General features: G+C 35.3%; 1 protein-coding gene across 1 annotated transcript; it reads right to left on the reverse strand.

The window, feature by feature from the left end:
• On the reverse strand, positions 1-25,161 carry LOC126964583 (40S ribosomal protein S12, mitochondrial). The gene is made up of 5 exons (XM_050807781.1): positions 25,034-25,161; positions 24,860-24,929; positions 4,228-4,388; positions 2,766-2,929; positions 1-138 (listed from the first exon to the last, which is right to left on the reverse strand). The coding sequence occupies exons 2-5, from the start codon at positions 24,927-24,929 to the stop codon at positions 57-59; spliced, it is 477 nt and encodes a 158-aa protein (XP_050663738.1). The 5' UTR covers positions 25,034-25,161; the 3' UTR covers positions 1-56.

The following is a 25,161-nucleotide window of genomic DNA, read 5'->3' on the forward strand; positions in this document are numbered from 1 at the left end:
TTATAACTTACACTAGTATATTACAGGCAACAACGACTACGGAACTAAGGGAGACTTCACACCTTCTGCTTGACGACGTGCGGCAAATCAAACTTTCCGCGCACGCACTTGAGCTTCACACCCGGGCAGTCCTTCACGCTACAAACAAACAAACATATAGCCTTTATAATATATCTAAAAATATAAAAATATCGAGGAATTTTCGATTTTGTAAATACATTATCGGAAATAAGAATAACTGGTGGAAGAAACAGAATTTAAAGGCGGCGAAAAACTGTCGGAGAGTTTCTCCGCCGCGACCACGATTCATGCAATTGGATCGAAATATCGGCACCAAATCAATAATATATACAGGGTGTCCCAAAGTTATGGAACATGAAGGGAAAGTACCTTAAATATCGAAGATAGGCTTTTTACTGAAAGAAGACTTTATGTTATTTTTAAAAGTTAGTACTTCTGCATTCAAAGATTTTCTAAAAATTTCTTGCCTCGTCTGGGAATCGAACCGACTGAAATGTAAAAAAACACACCTACTTTTATAATGCCAATCGAAAGAATGGCCAAAAACTAATAATTTTTCTTAAGTAACATAGTATTTTAAAAGAAAGGAACAACGTAAAATGAATGTTTTCCTACTTGGATTGGTACGAATGGACTGATTAGATGGCTGGCCAGATCCCCGGACCTAACACCATTAGATTTCTTCTTTTGGGGATACGTGAAAGATATGCTATACAAAAAAACGATACCAGAACGTGGGCGAGTTACAAACAGAATTGTGCCATATCATATCGAGTATTCACCATAAAATGATAAGAAAATCAACAGGCAGCGGACTCATTAAAAGATTGGTATTGATATGCGTAAGACAAGAGGGATCACATTTTAAGCATTTAATTTATTAATTTACAAAAAAATACCCACTTAATTTGACTACTTTCTTTTAAAATACTATGTTACTTAAAAAGAGTTATTAGTTTTTGGCCATTCTTTCGATTGGCATCATAAGAGTAGAGGTGAGTTTTTTTACATTTAAGTGGGTTCGATTCCCAGACGAGGCAAGTAATTTTTAGAAAATCTTTGAATGCAGAATTACTCACTTTTAAAAATAACATAAAGTCTTCATTCACTAAAATAGCCTATCTTCGATATTTAAGGTACTTTCCCTTCATGTCCCATAACTTTGGGACATCCTGTATATGGTGAGTACCTGTCTTAATAATTACAATGTTAAAGTTCCGCGATAGTAAAGGTTTAAGAACATAGAATCTAAACATTTGAAATATTAGTCTGATTCAGTTTGTTTGTGAGCCACGTTAAACTCACTAATTGGGATCAAAATCGATCAATATGAAGATTGATAATGCATTTAGTATTTTCTTTGATTACGTGTTACACATTTAAATAAAACACTTTTAAAGGATTAAAACGCGTGTACTTGTAACGGTTTTACATTAGATGTTTGCGTAAAAGTTACATTTTTATTTTAGTTAACCCGACGTTTCAAGACTTTTCCAGATCTCGTTTTCAGGGGGACTGCAGATGAAGTGAGTCAAAGATAGTATTTGTCATAGTTGTCATTATGAAGTTTAGCGCTATTTATTTCCACGGAGGTGGTATTTGCTGTACACAGATGGTTTTTGGCAAAATTTACTGACAGTGTCCTCTTCTTTTTTGGTATGTGTAGTTATGGGTTTTAATTTAGAGATTATCGGATCCCATGTGTTAGATAATTTTAGACCATCTTTCGACATTATTTCCCGCATTAAAAGTGAAGCATTGAGGTAGTGATCTAATCTCGATATGTCAAAAAAGCAGTTTTCTAGAAAATGATGATTTTTATTTATATCGCAATTACACGTTAATATGAGTGCATAGATTAAGGATTGGTCACCGCTGCTCCAGCTAGATACCACACTACTAAAGAACAATAGCTTTTTTTATTACAACTATTAGATGCTTGTGTGCGTGCCATTTTGACACCCAATGATATCTTTAAAATTTTGTAACATACGTTGCGTGTTATTTTACATTGAAATTAATAAAATACAAAATACTTACCTACTGATGATATGTATTATTTTTACAGTTTTACTATTCAACCCGGCATTTTAGTTTCAATCATTAGTAAAGTTTAACAGAACATGTGGCACATGAACGTCACATATTGTTCGAGATTGCCTCGAGTACGCCCACTTGGGCGTAGTATTAACTGCCGCACTTTGCGGCTAAGCCTGCGGTATCTAGTTGGAGCGCAGCGGAGACCAATCCTTAATCTAAGAATGCACTTATTTATTAACCAGGGATCATGGGATGCGTTGTCAGCCTGTGCGGTTGGGAGTATTTTTTTTTTATTATAATATTGACACACTTTTTACACAAATTATCTTGCCCCAAATTAGGCATATATAGCCTGTGTTATGGGTTGCAAGAGAATGATATATTTAATACATTACACACATACATAAATACATATAAACATCCATGACTCGGAAACAAACATCCATATTAATCATATAAATGCTTGCACCTACCGGGATTCGAACCCGGGACCTCTAGCTTAGTAGGTAGGATCGCTAACCACTCGGCTATACAGTCGTCGAAAGTATGCTCTTTTCTTGAAGGTCCCTAAGTCAATCGGTTTGGGAAAACAGCAGCCGGTAATTGCCGGTTGTGGAATGTCTGATGTCAACGTCACGTGTGCGGGCGGTATTTAGCTTGTCGATTATTGGAGTTAGGGTGTAAGTTATAAAGAGGATACCAACCGGCCAACGCGCACCAGCACGATGTTGTGTTCCTGCAGGTTGTGACCGATGCCCGGCACGTAGCACACCATCTCACGGCCGTTGGACAACCGCGCCAGCACGCACTTGCGGTTCGCAGAGTTGGGCTTTTTCGGCTTCTTTATCAGGGTCTTCAGTACCACACCCTGAAACGGAAGTGTTTGGCGATTGAAACAGTTGTCTGTAGTGAGTGCCGTAAACTGAATTAGACTTGTTATTTGGTTGAATTCTTGGGGCAGGCTTCGTCATGCTCGCTTAAATAAAATTGCTGGTGGCGGCATCGTGTAGGGAAAAAAATTTGCTTGTAAACCGGCGCTACTACTGGTGGCTGGGTGATCATGTCATCGCTAATTTTGCTTATAGGGAGTCTCACTGAAAGAACAGGTGGAATAAGACTCAAGTAAAGTGGAAGACATTACACATTAAAATGAACATCAATTCCTGCCTTAACGACGAAAGATGAAAAAATTATATAAATGAACAAAAATGTTATTTTGCAACTTGCACAACTGAATAATTTTATCAAATGAATTAACTGTCATCGGTCCTCGATAAATCTACGAGGTTTTAACGAAATCTGGCCGCTGAACGTGGGTCAAAATCGTGTTTGAGTCGGTTACTAACAAACATATACATACAGGTGAAGCTAATAAAAAGCGTGTAGAAATAGACAGAGATGTAAAGATTCAAGAAAATTAGGGCTACTAAGACAAGAATAGAAAAGAATAAGAAAATATGGAGAAAACTGGAGGAGAACTGTGTACCACATCATGAGATACGACAGAATACACTGTTAAATTAATCTACTATAGATAGCTGTTATATGTAGCAACAATTAGGGCGTTATAATAAAAACTCAATTTGGGGGCATGGAAGTGCAAGTCGCCAAGTCGAGAAAAACAAGCGGCACGGCGAAAATAACCGCTAACCTTGGATTTATACACGTTGATTCGTATTGAACATTTCCAAAAAATATGATAAAGCTTTAAATATACAGAATATAGGCAATAATCATTAGCCGAAGATCCCCTAGCGTTATACATTCCTTTAACCGTTATTATGCTAGTCAGCCACACATGGGCCTTCAGACACCTTCAGCCATTATTGCCACTGACTGTGTCACACAAGTCCTAAACTCAAATACGCGTTTGCTGAGTATTTCAGAATGAAGTGAGATGAATTACCATTCATGTAAATCAGGGATTCTCAACCTCTTACCCGATGTGCCTCATCCAACGTTATGCAAAATACTATGCCCCCCTAGGGATTTAAATGGGACGTCGAAATAAGATTTATTCAATTGACAATTAGGTCGCTAACTTCGCATCGGTGGCACAGAGCATGAAGAATTTTAATAAACAGTTATGTACAGCTGAAGTAAGAAGTCCCCACAAGTAAGACGCGCCTCACTGGTTGGGAATCCATGATGTAAATTAAGAATTACCTTAGCAAAAGGGTTGCCGTTTAGTGGATTTCTAGATTTTCGTATTTTCTTGTGCGGTCCCGTCTTGTGCATCTGCATGAGGGATGCCATAGCTCTGGAGATGAGTCCTTGCGTCGCCACCACTGGCTTCAGCGGCACTGGGGCTAATGAGTGCGTCACAGCTGCCAACATTAACAAAAAATTGAACAATACGTTTGAACCACTTTTCTTAACAAGTCCTATTTTAGTAAACGGATTATATAAATATTTGTGATCCAAGATTTGGATAGGTATCCAAACATTATTGAAGTAGTACCTACCCACAGTCCAATTAAGAATATTTTATCGAATAATAAGAAGCTCGAATTATAGGCTTACATCTAAGCTGACTTAAATTTTTACTTAATAGACATATACCTGCCTAAAGAGGGGAAATAGAGAAAAACTTTTTTTATGGAAGAAGAGGATAAACGAGGGTTCATGTCACCTAATGTTAGGTGATCACCACCGACCATTCTCTTGCAACATCACAGGTGTCACGAATCACAGGAGCGTTGCCGGCCCTTTAAGGCGACACTAAATGCCGGCGACCTTGAGCGATATGAGTTCACGGCTCCTATGTAACAAAGCCAATATTTTCAAAATTCTTGGGTCGAAAATGTAACATTTTAACAGGCGCAAACAGCTTAATTGCTTACAATCCTCATTATTGGTTACTAATCTAAATAAATGTACCTACATAAAAAAGTAAAATCCATAAGAACAACTTTTATGATAGTAGTATACTAAACAAATGCATGAAGCCGAGAAAAAACTTGTTTAAATGAAAAGAAAACTGGTCGTTCATAATAACTCTGGAGTGCTAACTTTAACCAACAATAAGCATTAGCAACCTACAAGTAAGACTTAAGGGTATGTGTAACAGGATAAAGTAGTGTTTATAGCTCCAAATCCTATATTTTCACCACAAAACTTGTCTAAAAACACCTTGTTTGCATGTTTTCTGTTTACCCTTCGCCTTAAGAATGTGTACTCGCATTTTTTGCAGGTACCCATGTCAAGGACTAACCGAGTTTTTCATTTGAGATTAACATTACCAAATTCCCAAATTGTGTAAATCCGTCGCAGCTATGATGCAAAAATAGACTAAGGATGAGGTTATCTACAGAGCGTACTTAGATTTGCTCAGACTTTACTCACGTAAAACTTAGCTGAGTGTGATAAAACACGAAGATTATTATTTATATATTTATTATATTAAGTTAAGTATTGGGCTGTCTTAGCTTAGCCCAGCATAATTTCAGCTGTCAAACTATAAACATGAAATCAAATATTAAGCTAACACTCAGCTAAGTTTTAAGTAAGTAAAGTCTAAGACAAATACCTATATGTCAGCCTAAGTCGTTGATTTCGAATGATAGTACTTTACTTATAACAAATCAGATTATAATAACATATGGAATGATATAAATATTTAATTAATGTATTTACAATTAAGATCATTTTTACGTCTACATAGACTATGGCAGCTGTAAAATTGGACGTAGTTCCTGAAAAATGTTCCAAGCCACAAACATCACATTTTAAGGAATTTTCGTTTAAAGTTTAATAAATATTAGTGTTTTCCATACATGTCGGTTGGGCTACTAAGTCGTGACAGTAGGGCTGCTATTTTTTGTCAGTCCATTAATATGAATCACGTGACCAGTTTTGTGTTCTTAATCCAATATTGACATTATTGTGGTTTGGAACGTTTTTCTGGAATTACGTCCAATTAAGGTTGACGCACTATTTATTTATTTATTTATTTATTTATTGGTTCCCATACAACATACATGTATTAATAATTACAAAATAACGCTAGTATAAGTAAATCATTATTAACATATACGTCAATTAAATGGAAACACTTATGATAGTAACACGTGATATTTAACTTAAATAAATGAAGAGTTATATAAAACAATAAATAATTTTATGTTACTATCATGACTTAGGAAAATGCATGTAACTTGTTAACTGAGATAAAATAAACATAAATTTAAAACACACAAACTAAAATTATATCCTACATACTATAAGTATAACATACAATAAAGCGAAACTGATACATATTTCAAAAAACATAAATATGAAGCACATAAAGATAAGCTAAGGCTCTAACAGGCGCAGAGTGTCTAAAACTAGGCGTCGAAAACTGCACAGACTATTAGAAAAAATATCAATACAGTTATTGATATTTGCTAAGTCATTATATGAACGAGATAATCTATTAACTGGTGCATTATGTGATGTCCACAAGCGAGAAGTTGGAACAAAGAAAGTCCTTACATTTCTAGTCCTACAAGGATTACAGTATAGTGAAAACCTGGACAACAGTTTAGTATGAATATGATGATTTACAACTTTATGCATGTATATTAGATCAATTAATTTACGGCGCATTTCAAGTGAGTCTAGATTAAAATATTTTAATCTAGCTTCATAACTATGCAGTGATTTTCTAAGTTTGAAACGGTTACACAAAATTCTCAAAAAACGTTTCTGAACATTTTCCACGGTATCAATGTGGTTTTTATAAAAAGGTGACCATGCTACTGAACCATATTCAAATCTGAAATCTGAAAAATTTGAGCAAGGCTAGAGCCTTTTGCTGGTAGACGTATAAATTATCTAGTACTATTGAAATAATTTCAGTCACTAAACCAAGTGTCGCATTAATATATGGTTGTTTATCTCCAGTTACCGTTACAACAAACAATGCATTATATCTAAGGCAGCACTCAGCAGGTGCTCGCTCACAGCTCAGGGACATAAAACCTCATAGCGGATTATCCGTCTCCCCGTCTCTGTCAGTCATGTCAGTATAATATCAACCCTACTAGGAAAACATTAAAGTCCACAATCCTACTTCACGGTTCACCTGCCAAAAGCTACAGTTATCCAGTGTGAATTTTCATAACAATTGTATTTGAAGGCGTTTCTGCAATTGTGTCAATTGTCGACATTGTGAAGGATTGTGCGTTGCTATTTAAGATAGGGTTATCTGTGGGTAACAATGAGTTACTGCTCAGCGCCTAGGTACCATTGGACGAATAAAGAATTATTTTTTTCTGCTACTTTACGAGAATTATTATGTTATTGAATTTGAAATTTTATTGTTAGACAGCCTGTACCAATATGGCTTCTAGATTTTTTGAAATTTGCTTTTAAACTTCGACTTTGTTGGTTGGTAGTTTTTTTTAAGGAAATAAGGGACAAGACGAGCAAGGCGTTCAGTTTATGGTATACGCCCTGCCCATTACAATGCAGTGCAACTCAGGATTCTTGGAAAACCCAAAAATACTGAACGGCACTACAATTGCGCTCGTCACCTTGAGACATAAGATATTAATCTATTTGCCCAGTAATTTCACTGGCTAGGGCGTCCCTTCGGACTGAAACACGCTAATGTTTACACATTACTGCTTCACGGCAGAAATAGGCGACGTTGTGGTACCCATAATCTAGCCGGCATCCTGTGCAAAGGAGCCTCCAACTGGTGATAGTAATAGTGGTGGTAGTAGTAACCTAGTAGGCATCCCGACGAGGGTGAAATTCAATTTGAATATAGTAAAGCTTAAAGCTGTTAAATGAGCAAGCTTCTTTAGAAATAAGACGACACCTAAGACATAAGACTTAGGGCCGTTCCCAATATTCAGTCTATCTCTTACATGAGATAAAAATCGTAGCTATCGTTGACTTTTCTGTCCCAATAAACTTATCGACGGTTACTCACCTCTTCCGTGTACGCTGTCTGTCAATGGGACGACGTATAGCTTACCAGCGATATAAAGTTTGTATGGAGATTGCAATTCACGCGTCAATATAAGGCGATAAGAATGACTCATCGGATATATTGGGACAGCTTCAGATTATTGACAGCTAATTACTGACAGTAGAAGTTAGTAATTTATCTCTATCTGTAGATAGTATATTGGGAACGGCCGTAAGGAGAAAAGTGTCCTTACATTGCCTTTAAGCACACTTTTCCCGATTCGCTATCAGACTGCGAATGATATGTCCTTAAATATCGTGTAGCTAACAATGTACTTTTTACAGTGTTGATGTAAGTCTAACATTAAAAAGAATCACTTAATCTCATAATTCAGAACCTATTTTGTATTATTTATATTTATTTATTAAATTTTACAGAAATAACTACGGATTAAACTCTCCCATCCAACTCATATGTGTAAGCTATAATAAAATATTTAAGTTAGATCATGATATCGAAATTTTCTCTAATTTTAACTTTTATAAAAAACAGGTGTCCTCGTCATTAAAAAGCTTGAATATAGATTAGTACGTAAGTAATGTAGTAAATTCATAACTTTTATTTTTTTTTAATTTGTTTTTAGCATTATTTAGTTTAGTAACGTTGTCCACTAATGTAGATATGTAAATAGTAACACTTATTAATGTTTATCTTATTCATATATGTTAAATTATGTATCTAGTTGGTAAGCCTTAATAAATAAATAAATAAATTATATTAGTGTTTGAGTTACATATTACCTACCTCCTACCTACAAAACTAGAGGAAGGTCCCGGGATCAAATCCCGGTAGGTGCAAGCATTTATATGATGAATATGGATGTTTGTTTCCGAGTCATGGATGTTTGAATGTATTTATGTATGTTTATATGAATTTATGTATGTGTAAGTAAGTATATTGTATTAAATATATCATTGTCTTGTAACCCATAACACAGGCTATAGGTGCTTAACTTGGGGCAAGATAATTTGTGTAAAAAGTGTGTCAATATTATATAATATATCTATTAGTCTGAGTTTATAGTTGTTTATGCAACTGTTATGTAATAAGGGGTATTAAAACACGAATGTGGATTGACACGAGTGTGATAATAGTATCACATGAGTGTTTTAATACCTAATTATCAACAGTTGCATACAAGACTACCTACACCCAGAATGTGAATCCTCTAAAAGATTCTGGAACAGTTACCTTACTTACCTAATATCATTCATTACTGATTATATACAAATAAACTAAGTATTAATGAAACAATTATTTATTTTAGTAGTAATTTACATTTTGTATAGTGCAATAATTAAAATTCACTCGAATATAATGTTCTTTTGCAGCGTTTAAAATGAATCGCTCATTTTTTGTAAACAAAACAATAAAACTATCGAAGAAAAATGGCGGGTATTCGAAGAACCTACTTTTTTTTACGGCGCGCGACTTTCTGGTAGTGTGGAACGCGCGTAAACGAAAATGTTCTTTTTTTGAAATTCATATAGATACCACGCATCGAGCAATAAGAATGTGGCTGTCTGTTGAAACTCTTTGCGCATGAAGGGATAAAAAAAACATAGGAGTGTTGTTATGAAATTCAGTACAACATTACAACACTCTTTTGGATGATGTAATGGTTATTAGAACATTGGGTGTTTTAATGTTGGCAATAAGCTAACTGTTTCAGAATCTTTAATAGAGGATTTAAAGCATGGGTGTAGATAAAGCAATTTAAAAACATATGTGGAAGCTTGTAATTAGCATTAATTAATCTATTTGTTGTGTAAAATGGCTATTAGTTACCCAAATAAAATAAAATAAATATATATATAACTTTATTGATTAAAACGTAAAAACAAGAGTTATTGACTACAGTTGTTGCATTAATCTCACACAAAGTAAATAAATTAATAGTATAGTTTTCTGCCCTCTCACATTTTAACTGAAAGCGATATCTACGGTTTTCACGCATTAAGTAGATGCGTTAAAAGTACAAAATTTACTCTCTACCTATAAATATCTCAACAGGGTTTATTGAATGCGGTGAATAGCGGTAGAATGATTGACACATAGGAGGCTGGGTCGGGCTGATTTGTCACAGCACGAGACCATGTTACACCGAGTGTGGTCCGCTACGTACGGGGTACACCTGCCCCCATATCACACGGTGGGTATACCTACTTCCTGGCTGAAGGGGCTCGCTCAATTTTTTTAATCTCCCACTTGAAAATTTTCAAAAATCGGACAGTCGTTGGTTTACCCCGTTTTACGAAAATCGAGTTTTCATCAGATCTCGCCGTTTTAAGGTCTTAGGAAGCTTCCCTGACTATTCCCGCCATGGCGTCCGTGCGGCTGTATGGACCAAACTTGGATTTTTCATACAATTCGGACCCGTCGATTTTAAGATCTAAAAACAACCACGAAATATAAATTTTCTAAATGTGGTTTACATGGAATTGTTTTTAAACGGCTTTATAACATGTTAGCTTGTCACGCAAACTAAAAGTAATAAACCTGGAATCAGCATAGCGACACTCTCTAATAAAAAAGCGATTCACTCGATTGTATGAAACGTGGCAGTCATTGATAGATTGACAGATGACGTCTATATTCTTGTAAATAACGGAGATAGCCGAAATCGCCTTACTCGAATTACTACTATTTCAAACTTATATCAAGTTACTGCACGGTTCATACTAAACTAAATTTACATTTTAACCGACTTCAAAAAGGAGGTTCTCAATTCGATCGGTATATTTTTTTGTTTATAGAATTCTACGTGATTCTTCTTTAGTTTTATGTTTTTAAAAAATTTTACATAGTTTTACCCAATAGTTTTCATTTTATGAACATTTATTATAAAAAAATTTGTCGACGTGGATGATTAATTGTTTTTTGTGCACGGCTTTCTTAAGAGTTTTCATTCAGGTTTCCTATATATTATTATAATTATTACCTGACACTAAAAAGTAAGAAATAAAAAAAACTTTGTTCATTTTTATTTCAAAAATTTAAAAGCATCAAATAACTAATAATTTAATTTAATACACCTCTTGTGCAAGCCTTTACCTTTAATATTAATAAAATACTATTATTTGTACGTGCTACATATTGATAGCTTTGAAGTCGGTGCCAAGCTAAATGTACTTGTAGGTATCACTCGCCACGCGTGACTTAGAGCGGGATAGCTTCGTCTAGAACAAAAAAACCCAAGCGGACAGACGCGTGGCCAGACAACCTTAATAATTACAGTAAGTAAGCTGTATATAATATTAAGTTTTATTTTGTTTAGGGCTTGGCACCGACTTAAAACCTGTCTACCTACCTCCGGAGTGGAGAGTGGGACATGCCGAGGATATTTCGAAGGCATCCGTTAACGAAAACGATTGTATTGTCAGTTATAAATTAAGAATGCGAATATGGTAACACCGAGGGCAAACAGCGCTCTTCATAAAACGAGTACAATCGCATTAGTCAGTTGTCAGTAAGCAGTAAGCACCACAATATTGGGTGTCGGGACACGTTCTTCCTGGTTACATTATTTGCTCAGCAGCTAGCACAACAAGCGGTGGCTGTCTGCCGGCATCAGCGGTCACGTCCGAGCATCGAGCGGTCCAGACGGTGACCAGCGCCTTGTTATTGTTGGAGATAATCTGCGGACTGTCTCTGGGGATTGACAAACTTGCATCTGCCTAGCGCAAATATTTTGCACGCGTCAAGGAGTAAACTTCGAGCGATTTGATTTATTATTTTAAAAAGCACTAGATAATATAGACAACCGTTATTCGAATAAATGTGTTCATTTAACCCAATATCATCAGTAAGGAAAAAAAGAGAGAGAAAAAGGTTATTGAAATGTAAGTAAACGATAAAGGATAGATATGTCTACCTCTAGTAAGCTAACCTAAAGGTAAAGGTGAAAGATAGGTTATTGAAAACGGCCGTTAATCAATATGATGTATTGGCTTATAAAAATAAAGAATTAAAAAAAAAAAGGTTTAAGTACATTTCGAATAAGATTCAAATTAGTAAAATATTGTTTTTCTATAGAAGAGGGGGCATACGGACTAGAGAGTCACATGGTTAGAAGTGATGAGGCAACATATAGATATGAGCAGAACCAGGGGTCAAGAGATGGTCTAAGTCGCATTGGTTGATTCCATAAAGTAGCTGTGTGAGGAAAGAAGTTTCTCGAAAAATGGGCGCTGGTAGAATGCTAGATGTCAACATGATGCTGGTAGCATATCATTTTGACGTAGTTGTCTGTTGGGGGAATTAGGTTGCTGGTATCAACCAGAACAACTACTCTGAGCACTTCCCGTGATATATGCGGTAGACTAGAACCCACATCTATACGCAACGCCAAAGAATAAAGCTGATCGGAGATGAATTGATCGTCGATGATTCGAACCTGCCTTTATATATCGACGCCAAGTATCCCTATAAAATATACAAGTATGCCACATGCCAGGAAAGGAAGGTTATTAAACCAAAAAGACTTTTAAGTACTGAGCGCATAAAAACATTTTATAGACACAGTATTATGGGTGAGAATCTAGTACTTATTTGATCAAAGGCCCACAATATCTCATACTGTCTGAACGATTTTTAAAAACGCTCTCTGGTCGCATGAGTTAACAGAATCTTTTTATTGATATAATATTCATTATAATTATTTGCACGGCTCGAGCTAATCGCGGCCGCCTATGCCTTGGTGTGTTTGTGTCGCACTCGGCAGGTACCTGCTCTTTTTGCGGATCATAATCCGTTAATAGTGGGCATTGTCCGCACATGACGGACACAGTTCGCAAATCATTTCTGTCACAGTCTCACGAGTTTATAAAAAAAAATAATTTTACGGCCAAGTTCGACAAAGACAGCATACGGTTCCGTATATTTATATTATTTGTTTTTAGATGATACAGTTCAAGTTTAAGTAGTGACAATATTGATATATATTATAAAAAAAATAATACTTTAGAATAATTAAGTACCTTTTAAAATCATATAGTATAGAGGTTTATTTCGATCAAATACTTCATGCCTTTGTAGAATACAACAAGTACATGAAATTAAGTTGTAATTGATAATTTAAAATTAAGTAGAACGGTACGTTCTACCAGTGGGAGGCTCCTTTGCACAGGATATAGCCGGCTAGATTAAGGGTACCACAACGGCGCCTATTTCTGCCGTGAAGCAGTAATGTGTAATTACTGGGCAAAAGAGACTAAAGATCTGTCTCAAGATGACGAGCGCATAGTAGTGACGCTCAGAATTAGTGGGGTTTTTCGTCCTGATCGCCTCGTCTCTTATTGTCTTATAAAATGCTTACACGCGAAGAATAACAACTCTTGGTAAATTTCCTTCGACTTTACTAATCCACCAATGAACCCTGATTTCATATGAATGTAAAAGAGTTGATGCACTGCCATTGTCGAGCGTCGTTCTAAGAAACATTGCACATCATATTTGTGAACGGCGAAGAGCAGCTACCCAATCTATAGCTACGACTTTGTAACTCCACTCAGACTTAACTCATTACACAATACTACCTCAACACTCGCTAATCCAGCCAACGATATAACGCATTGTCGTTTACATTCTTAGAAGCTTTAAGGATTTGTGCTAAAGGATTGCAACTTATTTAATGCAACAATGTCCAACAATAACATCGATATTTGTGTTATACATTTTGGGATTACCCGAGTGATTGAACGCAAATATATCTCTGAATAGATCTTTCAATCAGAGATTACACGAGCTCTCTTCTCTTCTCAGTCGTTTCCCTCACTGCTGAGGATCGTGACTCCTTCTGATCTTGTCCACTAGCTGTCGCCATTCGTTGTGTTCCGTTGCCTGATGTATTGGCACCCCCAGCTCTTTGGAAATTTGTTCAGACCACCGTATGGGACTCCGGCCTCTCGGTCTCTTTCCTTCTACCTTCCCTGTCACCATAAGACGCTCCAAATTATTGGCATTTCTGCGAGCAATGTGGCCAAAGTATTGTACAATTTTTCGCAGGCAGATTGTGGACAAGCGCTGAGTTTTCTCTATTTTCAGCTCCTCCAGTACAGAAACGTGTGCGGTATGCTGTCCAAGGTATCCTCAGCATCCTGCGACAGCACCATATTTCGAAGAAGTGGATTTTCTGCCTAAGGGCGGCCTTTATTGTACACACCATAGAGAGCGATGGGAAAAACAATGTGCGAACAAGGTGCATTTTTGTTCGATTTGTTATATTATTTGTCTTTCCACAACTTACTCAGTTCGGTCATTGCTGTCCTGGCCATTCCTATGCGTCTCCTTATTTCGGGTTGTACATCGACTACATGAGCAATCAAACTTAATTAGATATCGCTGCACCCGAAACACGCAATGCAACTAACCGACAGAAATGTAAAAAGACCAGCCAGCGGAAAGGACAACCCCATGGCCACAAGCACTCTGCCAAGAGTGCACGACTGAGGAGGAGCAAATGGAGCACAAGTTGATAAAAATACGACATTGTTAAGGGCAGCATTATAGCATAAGCATACCCTTTGATCACATCATCATGCTCGAGAAAATTTTTGGAAATCGACTGGCAAAACAAGTGGGAAGAGAACGATCCAGAGGCCGACGCATGCCAGCGAATTGATATAATAATAATAATATTGAAACAATTTTACACAAATTTTATCTCGCCCTCTTTCTTGTTAAATCAGAATAAATAAATTAAATGATAAATTAAAATAAAATTGATTAATTGGAAATTATAAATTACTACCAGATAACCGCGACTTCATCCGCGTAGATAAAGGGTTTTAAAAATAATAAGCAAGTTGGGAATTGAAGATTATATCATGTCCTATTCCAGTTCCGGTACCCATTTTCGCTCCCGTTCCCAACATATTACATTAATCTTATTTCGAGGAAGATTGCTATGGCAAACTAAACCTATAGGTATAGTAATAGCTGATCGATGTGAATTTCAGTTTTTTACTAATCCCGTGGAAGCCATGGATTTTCCGAGATAAAATGTATCCTATCCTTTCCCAAGCTCTAGTCTATCGCTGTACCAAATTTCATCAAATTCGGTTCAGTAGCTCCGGCGTAAAAGCGTAACAAAGAAACTTACATTCACATTTATAATATAAGTAGGGATTTTATAATTGTCAACATCATCAAGTGTCAAAATTAATTTATAAATGTAGGTAATTGTTTTCTTTTGCATAGGTTCGCAAGTGCTCACGTTCATATATGTTGGTGAATTTTAATAAAAAGTATTAAAAATTCACAAAAAGTTACGTGTGTCATAGATTTCATATCAGAGAAGCTGCAAACAAAAATATTTAAGATACGGTGTCGACATGTTTACACGCGTCTTGTGCTAAACGTGTGTTAAACAACTGTAGTGGGGAACATGTTCTACTTACTCGGTGCTGCTCGCCTCAAGTAGGTTCTTTGATCAAACAGTGGTTCTAGGCTTATGTTTTAATGTACTTGTAACGATATGTTTATTTTGGACAGCGTTATTATCACTGTATCAAATATCCCTTTTTTCTCTTTTTCTACTATTTTTAAGACCTATAACAAAAGGAATCGTGTTGACCACGGCTGCTGTCAACATGTCGACTTGGTAGGTACCTAAAAACTAGTGTTGGAATAAGGGGTGATCCTAATCTGAATTCCAAAAATACTGAATGGGTGTCCATGTCATGACACCATGTATTTTATTTGTTAATTTTACTATCTATATATTATCTTATATTTTAATGTGTCATGAAAAAATGCTTACTTTACTTTTACTCTACCTTTGCCACTGACTAAGTGACTACTAATGAAGATTTTTATCCGACAGACAAAGAGGATCAACAAAAAACATTATAATATAGTCTAGCTACCATTGAACGGATGAAAGAAATTGGTCAAGCAATCATTTGCGGCTCTGTGTACCCTTCCGGCAGCGCAACACTGCCTGCTGTCTCCTGGGCATCGGTACAATTACAATACAACGAACATAATACAGTATGAAGACGTATGAGAAACCACGTCGCGGTCAACTCTCACGCATCCCGTAATACACAATCAATCGGCAACTGGGCAAATCAAAATAGCAGTCAATATTTTGGAAAACATTAGTTTAACAGTAAAGGGTGTATCAGCGGTCCTGTGTCAACAATATGCGAAATTATTACATTTTTCTACTCTTGTAGGTACTTTTATCTGTCATGTCATTTATATCCACTATATTTTAGCCACGATTAGTAATATAAGTACATACTACTTTACTATGTCTTTGAAAAAGTCTTAGATAGGTACTCTATGGCCTAAAAAAGCATAGTTTAAGGTACTCTATTGTCGCCAAAAAAGCATGACAGTTGTTTTGGTGTCACAGATAGCTAAATCTAGGTTAGGTATGGTAGGTTCATAGTATTATACGCATTAATAATATTTATATGAATCTAGTACACACTATATTACATACCTACATAATATTTTCATGTTTAAATGATTAGACTAAACAATTTACATTACAATAACTGCTAGGTATATTTTGTAATTTTCTTGTGTTGGCTGTATGGTTGTACCTTTGCCATTCCTTGAAGGAAAAATGTAACTTCTCACCAGAGTAGGTACATTTCCCGCCCAATTTTCGAGTTGCCGCTTAAATAGCGGCAACTCGAAAATTTGTGGTATTTGTTTGTTTGTCTTGCGTGCTTACTTTATAACAGAGTAGGTACTAAACGGTGGTCTCATTACTCATTGCCATATGGCAACGGCAGCAAACAGGTGGTTAATAAATTAAATTACCAAGTCGTAGAAGAAATATTGTAATGCGACACATTGTATAACTAGGTCAAAATACGCTCGTGGCGTCTTTCATTGTTCAATCTCTGTATATCAACAACACACTCTTTATACAACTGTTGTATAAAATATTATTATCTACACCCATGCTTTAAATCCTCTATTAAAGATTCTGAAACAGTTAGCTTATTGCCAACATTAAAACACCTAATGTTCTAATAACCATTACATCATCCAAACGAGTGTTGTAATGTTGTACTGAATTTCATAACAACACTCCTATTTTTTTTTCGATCCCTTCATGCGCAAAGAGTTTCAATAGACAGCCACATTCTTATTGCTCGATGCGTGGTATCTATATGAATTTCAAAAGAAGAACATTTTCGTTTACGCGCTTTCCACACTACCAGAAGTCGCGCACCGTAAAAAAAAGTAGGTTATTCGAATCCCCGCCATTATTACTGTTTTGTTTACAAAAAATGAGCGATTCATTTTAAACGCTGCAAAAGAACTTTATATTAGAGTGATCTTTAATTATTGCACTATACAAAATGTAAATTACTACTTAAATAAATAATTCCTTCATTAATACTTAGTTTATTTGTATATAATCAGTAATGAATGATATTAGGTTACTACTAGGACTGGTGTTTTAATGTTAGCAGTAAGCTAACTTTTTCAGAATATTTTAGAGGATTCATATTCTGGGTGTAGATAAAGTCTTGTATGCAACTGTTGATAATTAGGTATTAAAACACTCATGTGATACTATTATCACACTTCACTCCACATTCGTGTTTTAATACGCCTTATTACACAACAGTTGCATAAATAACTATTATATACTAGCTGACCCGGCAAACTTCGTACTGCCTCAAACGATAAATAAAAGACCTAAACTTTTGTATGTACGTCAAATAGTATTGTTTGCGTTCAGAAATTTAATTTGTGACAAAACTTAAGATATATCAATCCACATAAAGATAATCTGATAGATAGTTAACAACTGCAGTTAATCTATCAACAATAGTAAGCTAAAATTAAGTTTATTTTTTACCTCCTGAGAAAGTTAGAAATATGTAAAAATTCTAATTCGTTATTCATTTTAAACTATTCTTTCAATTTGATTTCTGAACGACGGGGACACATCGAAGGAAAAACATAATTGTTGGTTTTATTTAATTCCGACCATTTTCATTCATTTATTCACCTTTTAAACCTAATTCCCTGAACTTCCACAAATAATTCAAGACCAAAATTAGCCAAATCGTTCCATCCGTTCTCGAGTTTTAGCGAGACTAAAGAACAGCTATTCATTTATATATATATAGATAAAACTCTGTTGTCACGAATCACGATAATATAGTATCACTACATATTATAAAACAAAGTCTTGTCTGTTCGCAGTAAACTCAAAAACGACTGCACCGATTTTAATGCTGTTTTCACCAATGGATAGCATGGTTCTCGTTACATTTACAATATTAGTTGTAGATTTTAGAAAAAAATAAGCCGCCTGGGAGCTTTAAACGAAGTCGCTGTGTAAACCCTTTGAGATATAACAAAATAATGTATGGTGGAATCGTGTATATTATTTAGGTCTACAGAAAAATCCGCGACAACGTAAGGTAAGGATAACATACTAGGTATATCTATTCATAAAAAATTGACAATTATAAAGTGGTAATGTACAAGCTATTTACACAAATTCGATATTAATCCTTATCATTTTATAACTATACTATGCTGATTCATAATCACACAAATTTAAAAAAAAATGTCAAAAAAATTTAAAAAAAAATCGTGTGGACCACCCTTAACATTTAGGGGGATGAAAAATAGATGTCCGATTCTCAGACCTACCCAAAATGCACTCAAAATTTCATGAGAATCGGTCAAGACATGAGAATTTTAAATATTAGAGATAAATAGCTGCTGCCGCGCGGGCGCTATAAGCACCAAAAATAAGTCTGTCTTGTCTGTAAATATTGACCTCACCTCTTCTTGCAAAATTTAAATAAAATCTATTCAATAATTTTTACGTATTACCTGGACATACAACATACCTACATAATAATAATGGCAGGTCTTATTCTTCTTCAAAAAACTGAAACTCACCCTATTCACTTAGATGAAATTATTATTAGTCAAATTCAAATATTTTTATTCAAAATAGGATGTGAAATCACTTATTGAAAGTCAGAAAACTACCACCCATTCCAAAATAAATGCCTCAGGCCTGAGAAGAATGGGCGGAACAAACTCAGCGGACTTTTTTTTAAATCAAAAATATGTTTTACAATTAAAGTAACATTTACAAAGTAACATTGAACAATTAAATTTATTATTTAATATCCTGAGGGCGGTCGCTCCATTCCCAATCTGTGGTATCATTAAGAAAGTCATTTATGTTATAGTAGATAACCTTTACAACACAAACATTTTTTAACAATTCTTTTGAATAACGTAATACTTTTGCATTGAACATTTTCTGGGATCCTGTTGTAAAAGCATATACATCGCCCCACTAAAGACTTGCCTACTCGACTAAGTCGAGTATAAGGCATTATAAGCTTATGTCTGTTCCTGGTGTTAGCATTATGGTTATGACGATATTCCATTTTGGTAAAAAAAAATTACATGATTTAAATAAATCTTATTATTAAGTTTTTTGCTAACCCTACAGTAGAGTAAATCCCAGTTCAAATGGATGGATCCAATGTACATGAAGGCTTAAAAGATTTGTTAGTAAATTTTTATTGAATTATAAACTCTATTTCAATCGAAATAAGACATATATTGTTTAAATAACAGAAAGTGATAGTGCAGATGTTGTATTTTCCACAATATGAACAGTTAAGTAAGCACCTACATAAATTATATTACTGTTATTGTAACAACTGTAAAGATTATTTCTACTAAGAAACTGATATCAACTATCTATTAAAAAATATATGATTATTTAATGCAACATGGGTTGTCACTATCAACTGCTAAAAGCAAAGTAGTTTTATTTACAAATAAAAGACTTTTTCCTCATATTAAAATTAAAATTTATAATGTTGAGTTACCTGTTGTTACCAATGTTAAATTTCTAGGGATTTGGTTAGATCAAAAATTATCAGGCATAAAGCATTTTGATTATGTCTCACAGAAATGTGAGAAAAACATTAATATCCTGCGCCTGTATCTGGTGTCTGGTGGGGAGCTCACCCCTTCACCCAAAAATTATTGTACAATGCAATCATTCGCAGCCACATGGATTACGGCACTATGTTCTTGATCCCAGGAAATAAAGCAGGTCTGAATAAACTGGACAAAATTCAGGCTAAATGCTTAATAATATAAATGCATAATATTAGGAGCCATGAAATCTAGCCCGATTAATGCCATGCAAGTAGAGTGTGTGGAACCTCCCCTTTCACTTCGCCGTCAATTTCTTGCCAATAAATTTTTTCTCAAATTAGCTGAATGTTGTGGACATCCCTTGCTTCCAAAATTAGACCAACTATTTGCTTTATACAGTAATAATAATATTCCTGAAGACAAAAGACCCTGCATTCTCCACAGTTACTTATTATTCTCTCACCTCTCTTACCCCCTCTTCCAATATTCTAAATTGCCTCTATTTACTATGCCTTTTAGTGCACTCACTTTCCAACCATCTGTAATTTTAAACTTAGGTATAGATAAGTTTTCCATAGAAGCCAATAAAACTTTTTCTCAGATAATGTACTCTGATTTTCAAAATTGGCATAAAATCTACACTGATGCTTCAAAAACAGACATGAGCCCTGTTGGTGCTGCAGCATGGATTCCTTCAACAAGAATTATACTCAGTTACAGCTGCCCATCTATCACTTCTGTTTTCACTGGGGAATCAATTGCCATTCTTGAAGCAATTTTATTTGTTAAGGCTCATGGCATGAACAATTCTATTATTCTTTCAGACTCCAAAAGTTGCCTTCAATCAATACTGTCAAATCCATTTAGGTCTAAAAGTCATTTTCCAATTATATTTAAAATAAGGGAATCTTTGAAAGAATGCTATGACCTCAATATTAACATCGTTTTAGCATGGATTCCAGGTCATTCAGGCATTCTTGGTAACGAAAATGCAGATGCCTGTGCGAAGACAGCTATTGCAACAGGTTCCCTCCATTCTCAAAAATTTTCTCCCATGACTTGCGCACCATCCTGAAACCCAAGTTGCATGAGAGTTGGTCCAGCATTTGGCAAGTTTCCAAAAACTCTAAAGGCAAATTTTATGGAGATCTACAACCCGTAATTCCTCAGAAACCTTGGTTCTCGAAATTTAAAATTCCCAACAAGTCAGTGATTTCAACTATTTGTCGTTTACGTTTTAATCATGCTTGTACCCCAGTATTTTTGGCTAAAATAAGAATTAGGGACAATTCCTTGTGTGAATGTGGTCTAGATGAGGGAAACGTGGATCATTTATTCTTCAATTGCCCTTTAACACAACCTTCTTTATACAATTTTATACCTCCTGAAATTCCCCGCCCAACTTCCTTTAAATGTCTCCTCTCCCTAGTTTTCACTCCTTTTGTATATATTTTGTGTAAATATATTAAAATAAATAAGATTAAGTTGTAAATAGCACTAAGTACTTATATCAAATAATTTTAAGTAATTATATTTGTGTTTGTCCCTTATAGTCCTAACAGCATGTATATTTGTTTCATGTATAAGAAAATAAAACTTGTTTCAATCTTAAGCACCGATCAATACCATTAAAATTAGTAAAAGAATACTCTAAGCTTGGTGGTCTACCTTAACGTGACATTGGCAAACTTGTGGTATACCTTCCACAGGAGCCATAGTAGGAAGAATAGAATAGAATAGAATAAAAAATATATTTAAGTGAGTCAACCAGTGATTTTTGAGCTATATACTAGAATTCAACCAAAAACAATTGCACATTTATTTAAGAATATTATGGTAAATATCTTCAATCTTAGACTTTTTTTTTTATAAATAATGGACTTGATAAACAAGACAAATTGTTGTTATGAGCCATTTGTATTAACAGAAATCCTGATAATTAACTATTCAATGAAAAGCAATTTTTGGGCTTATTATAAACTCTACACATTTATTAATGTCTCTTATATACATATAGTAAAATACTTATACCAATCAACATATGAGTTATCAAAGAAAGTAAATGTCATTAAAAAATTGTATTCTGTAATGCCTTCAGTTGTTAAAGTACATACAGCCTTTATTATAAATTGTCTTCTATCGCAAGATAAGAAGCAAATAATTTTTAATATACTTGATTATTTTTTTTTATAGAAAAGGAGGACAAACTAGTGTACGGGTCACCTGGTGTTAAGTGATCACCACCACCCACATTCTCTTGCAACACCAGAGGAATCACAGGAGCGTTGCCGGCCTTGAAGAAAGGTGTATTGGTATTGGTATTGGTAAAGGGCTCCTGTTTCCGCAATTAGACCGCTTAATTGGGTCCATTTTGCGTGCAGTGTTGGCCAGTCATTCCAACCAGCCCAGCTCCTTCCAGAAGTTCAGAACACTCCTGGGGTGTTCGCAGACTTCCTGGTGCGACCTTGTATTTACTAAGGTTTGTGCCCGTTGGTTGGCCACCCCAGCACATTCCAGGATTACGTGAGTGACCGTTTCATCTTCGGTTAGACAGCCCGTGCACTTAGGACTGTCCGTAACGCCGATTGTAAATAGGTGTTTGTTCAGTGATGTGTGACCCATTAGGGTGCCGACCATAATTCGGATGTCATGTCTGTTTAGGCTAATAAGTCGACGTGTCAGTTTGGGTGATAGTGCAGGAATCGCCTCTTTCGACTGTCTGCAGCCTGAGACATTTGTCCATCGGGTTCTATGTAGGTTGTTGGTGAGAGAGCGTATCCATGACCGCATTTGGCTGAAGGGTAGCCGCAGGACTGGCCCTGGGCCAGCCCATTGCGTTTCCGACCCCCGCCTTGCAAGTTCATCCGCTGCATCGTTCCCCAACGAACCACTGTGTCCTTTGATCCATTGCAGAGTTACCCAGTTGTTAGAGGCAGCTCGTTCTAAGGATCGGTGACACTCGTATATCAGCGCTGAGTTATAGGTGTTGCTCCCCAGCGCAGTCAGTACTGCCATACTATCGGATAGAATACGGATATAATATCCGTGTATTTTCGTTCTTAGTATCGTGTCTGCAGCTTCCTTGATGGCTATGCATTCGCATTGGAATATGGAGCTGTGTATGCCTAAGGGTATAGAGGTGTGTATATTCAGTTCCTGTGAGAAGATGCCAGCTCCTGTTCCGGCTGCCATTTTCGAACCGTCTGTGTAAATTCTGAGTTCATTTACACCTGACTGGTCTGCTCCCACTTCGAACAGTTGAATACGGTAATTCTTTTGAAAGATGTGTGTTTTGGGTATTCTATCACAGGGTGCCTCACAGAGTGGGAAATCCTTCCTTACTCTGTTCCAGAGGTTTCCTGTGAGGCAGTCATCATTCTTGCATACACCCATCAGCTTCAGGCGGAGAACCGACATTGTCGCCTCATGTTGGATATGTATGTCAAGCGGTGTGAGCCCTAGAATGGTTTCAAGGGCAGATGTTGGCGTAGTGTGCATGCAACCAGTTATGGCTGTGCAGGCCAGCTGTTGGAATCCCTGCAGCTTGGTTTGTACTGTTGTTAGCTCTGTCCTGGGTCACCAAGCTATTGCTCCGTAGGTGATAATTGGTCTAATAACTGCTGTATATAGCCATTTACATATCTTTGGAGCAAGACCCCAGGTTCTCCCTACGAGTCTTCTACACTGCCAAAATATTATACATGCTTTTTACAGCTTGTGGTCTATGTGTTTATTCCAAAGCAGCTTACTGTCCAGTATGACCCCCAGGTATTTAACTTCTTTAGTAAGGCTTATCTCGGTATTGAACTACTTAGGTAATGTAAGATTGCATTGATTGCAGAAGAATGGTGTACACACTTTTGTACTTGATTACAAGAACCCTGTTAGGTTTATTGAGCAAAAATATTTCATAATGTAGTTTACACCTCCATTTTCTCCTTTTCTAGTATATATTTATAGATGATACTTATATACAGACTAACTAAGTAAATACTTCATAGCAAATGTAAAGTACATCATATCTTGAGTAAAATCATTCAAAATCTACAGATACTACAAAAATAATAATATTAAAATAGTCTTCCAGAAGCTGGGGTTCAAACACATGAATTAACCCATGAATAATTATGTAATCTATAAAAAACCATGTTTACATAGATTAGATAATTACTGAGTTATCTAAGACTATTGATCATATTATATACATTAGAAAAATGAAGAAATAAGTTTTGCACTTAATTTTCTTCAGTAAAAAGAATCATATAAAATATTTTCTTTGAAATATAATAAAATGAAAGCCTATCATAACATCTTGTTATTTGTTTAAAATGAAACATAAAATGGGCCTTAAGTATTGAAGTGGCCTACACTGAGTGAATTTATATAATATAAAACCTCTTTATCTTAGAACATAATTCAATAACTAGTCATAAGACCCAGACAAACAGACCAGTATATATTTTTTGATCATAATTAACCTGTAACAATAGGGTAAGCAATTGTATGGGCCATATTTATATGTTGATTAATTAAAATGTGCAATCCCTGTACTGTAATATTTTATTTCTAACAATTTGTATGAAAGTTTACTACATGGGGGTCTTCACGAAATTAAAAACTGATTTAGTTATTTCATCTCTATTGTGTTTCTTAGTTTTAACACTAAGCATGGCTTAGTCACTCACATCCTATCACTAAATGTGGGTCAACAGACTACATTTCCGAGGGTTGCATACTTAGTTATAAAATGTGTAGATATAGTAATTAATAGTAGCAGGATTATGAGTATAAACAAACTTGATATGTAAAGTAACTACAAGCGCATTATAATTTAAGAATTAACTCTTATAAGTGGGATTAGAATTTAGAATTCTGCAAATATTTTTCTTCTTGTGTTTACGTTTTAAAATAACTTTTTGTATCAATAAAGCCTACCTTGATACTGCATGCAGTGTGTTTTAAAGCCAATAGATAGCAGGGACATTCCTCTTCTCAATAGATTCATCTAAAACAATATGCCAAAATTATTGATATGGTGATTGTTTCAGTAATAAGTTACGTTACTAAAAAAAGTTAAATGTATATTATGAATACATAAATGTTACAAACCTTACTAAAATTTATGAACAAATTTGATAAAAACCTAAATTCTAATAGATAAACAGAATATCGAACCTAACCTAATTCTCAAAATATTATTAAAATAGTATACCTAATTTCTAATTGACAATAGACAT

The sequence above is a fragment of the Leptidea sinapis genome, chromosome 5 (assembly GCF_905404315.1).
Source record: "Leptidea sinapis chromosome 5, ilLepSina1.1, whole genome shotgun sequence".
NCBI lineage: Eukaryota > Metazoa > Arthropoda > Insecta > Lepidoptera > Pieridae > Leptidea > Leptidea sinapis.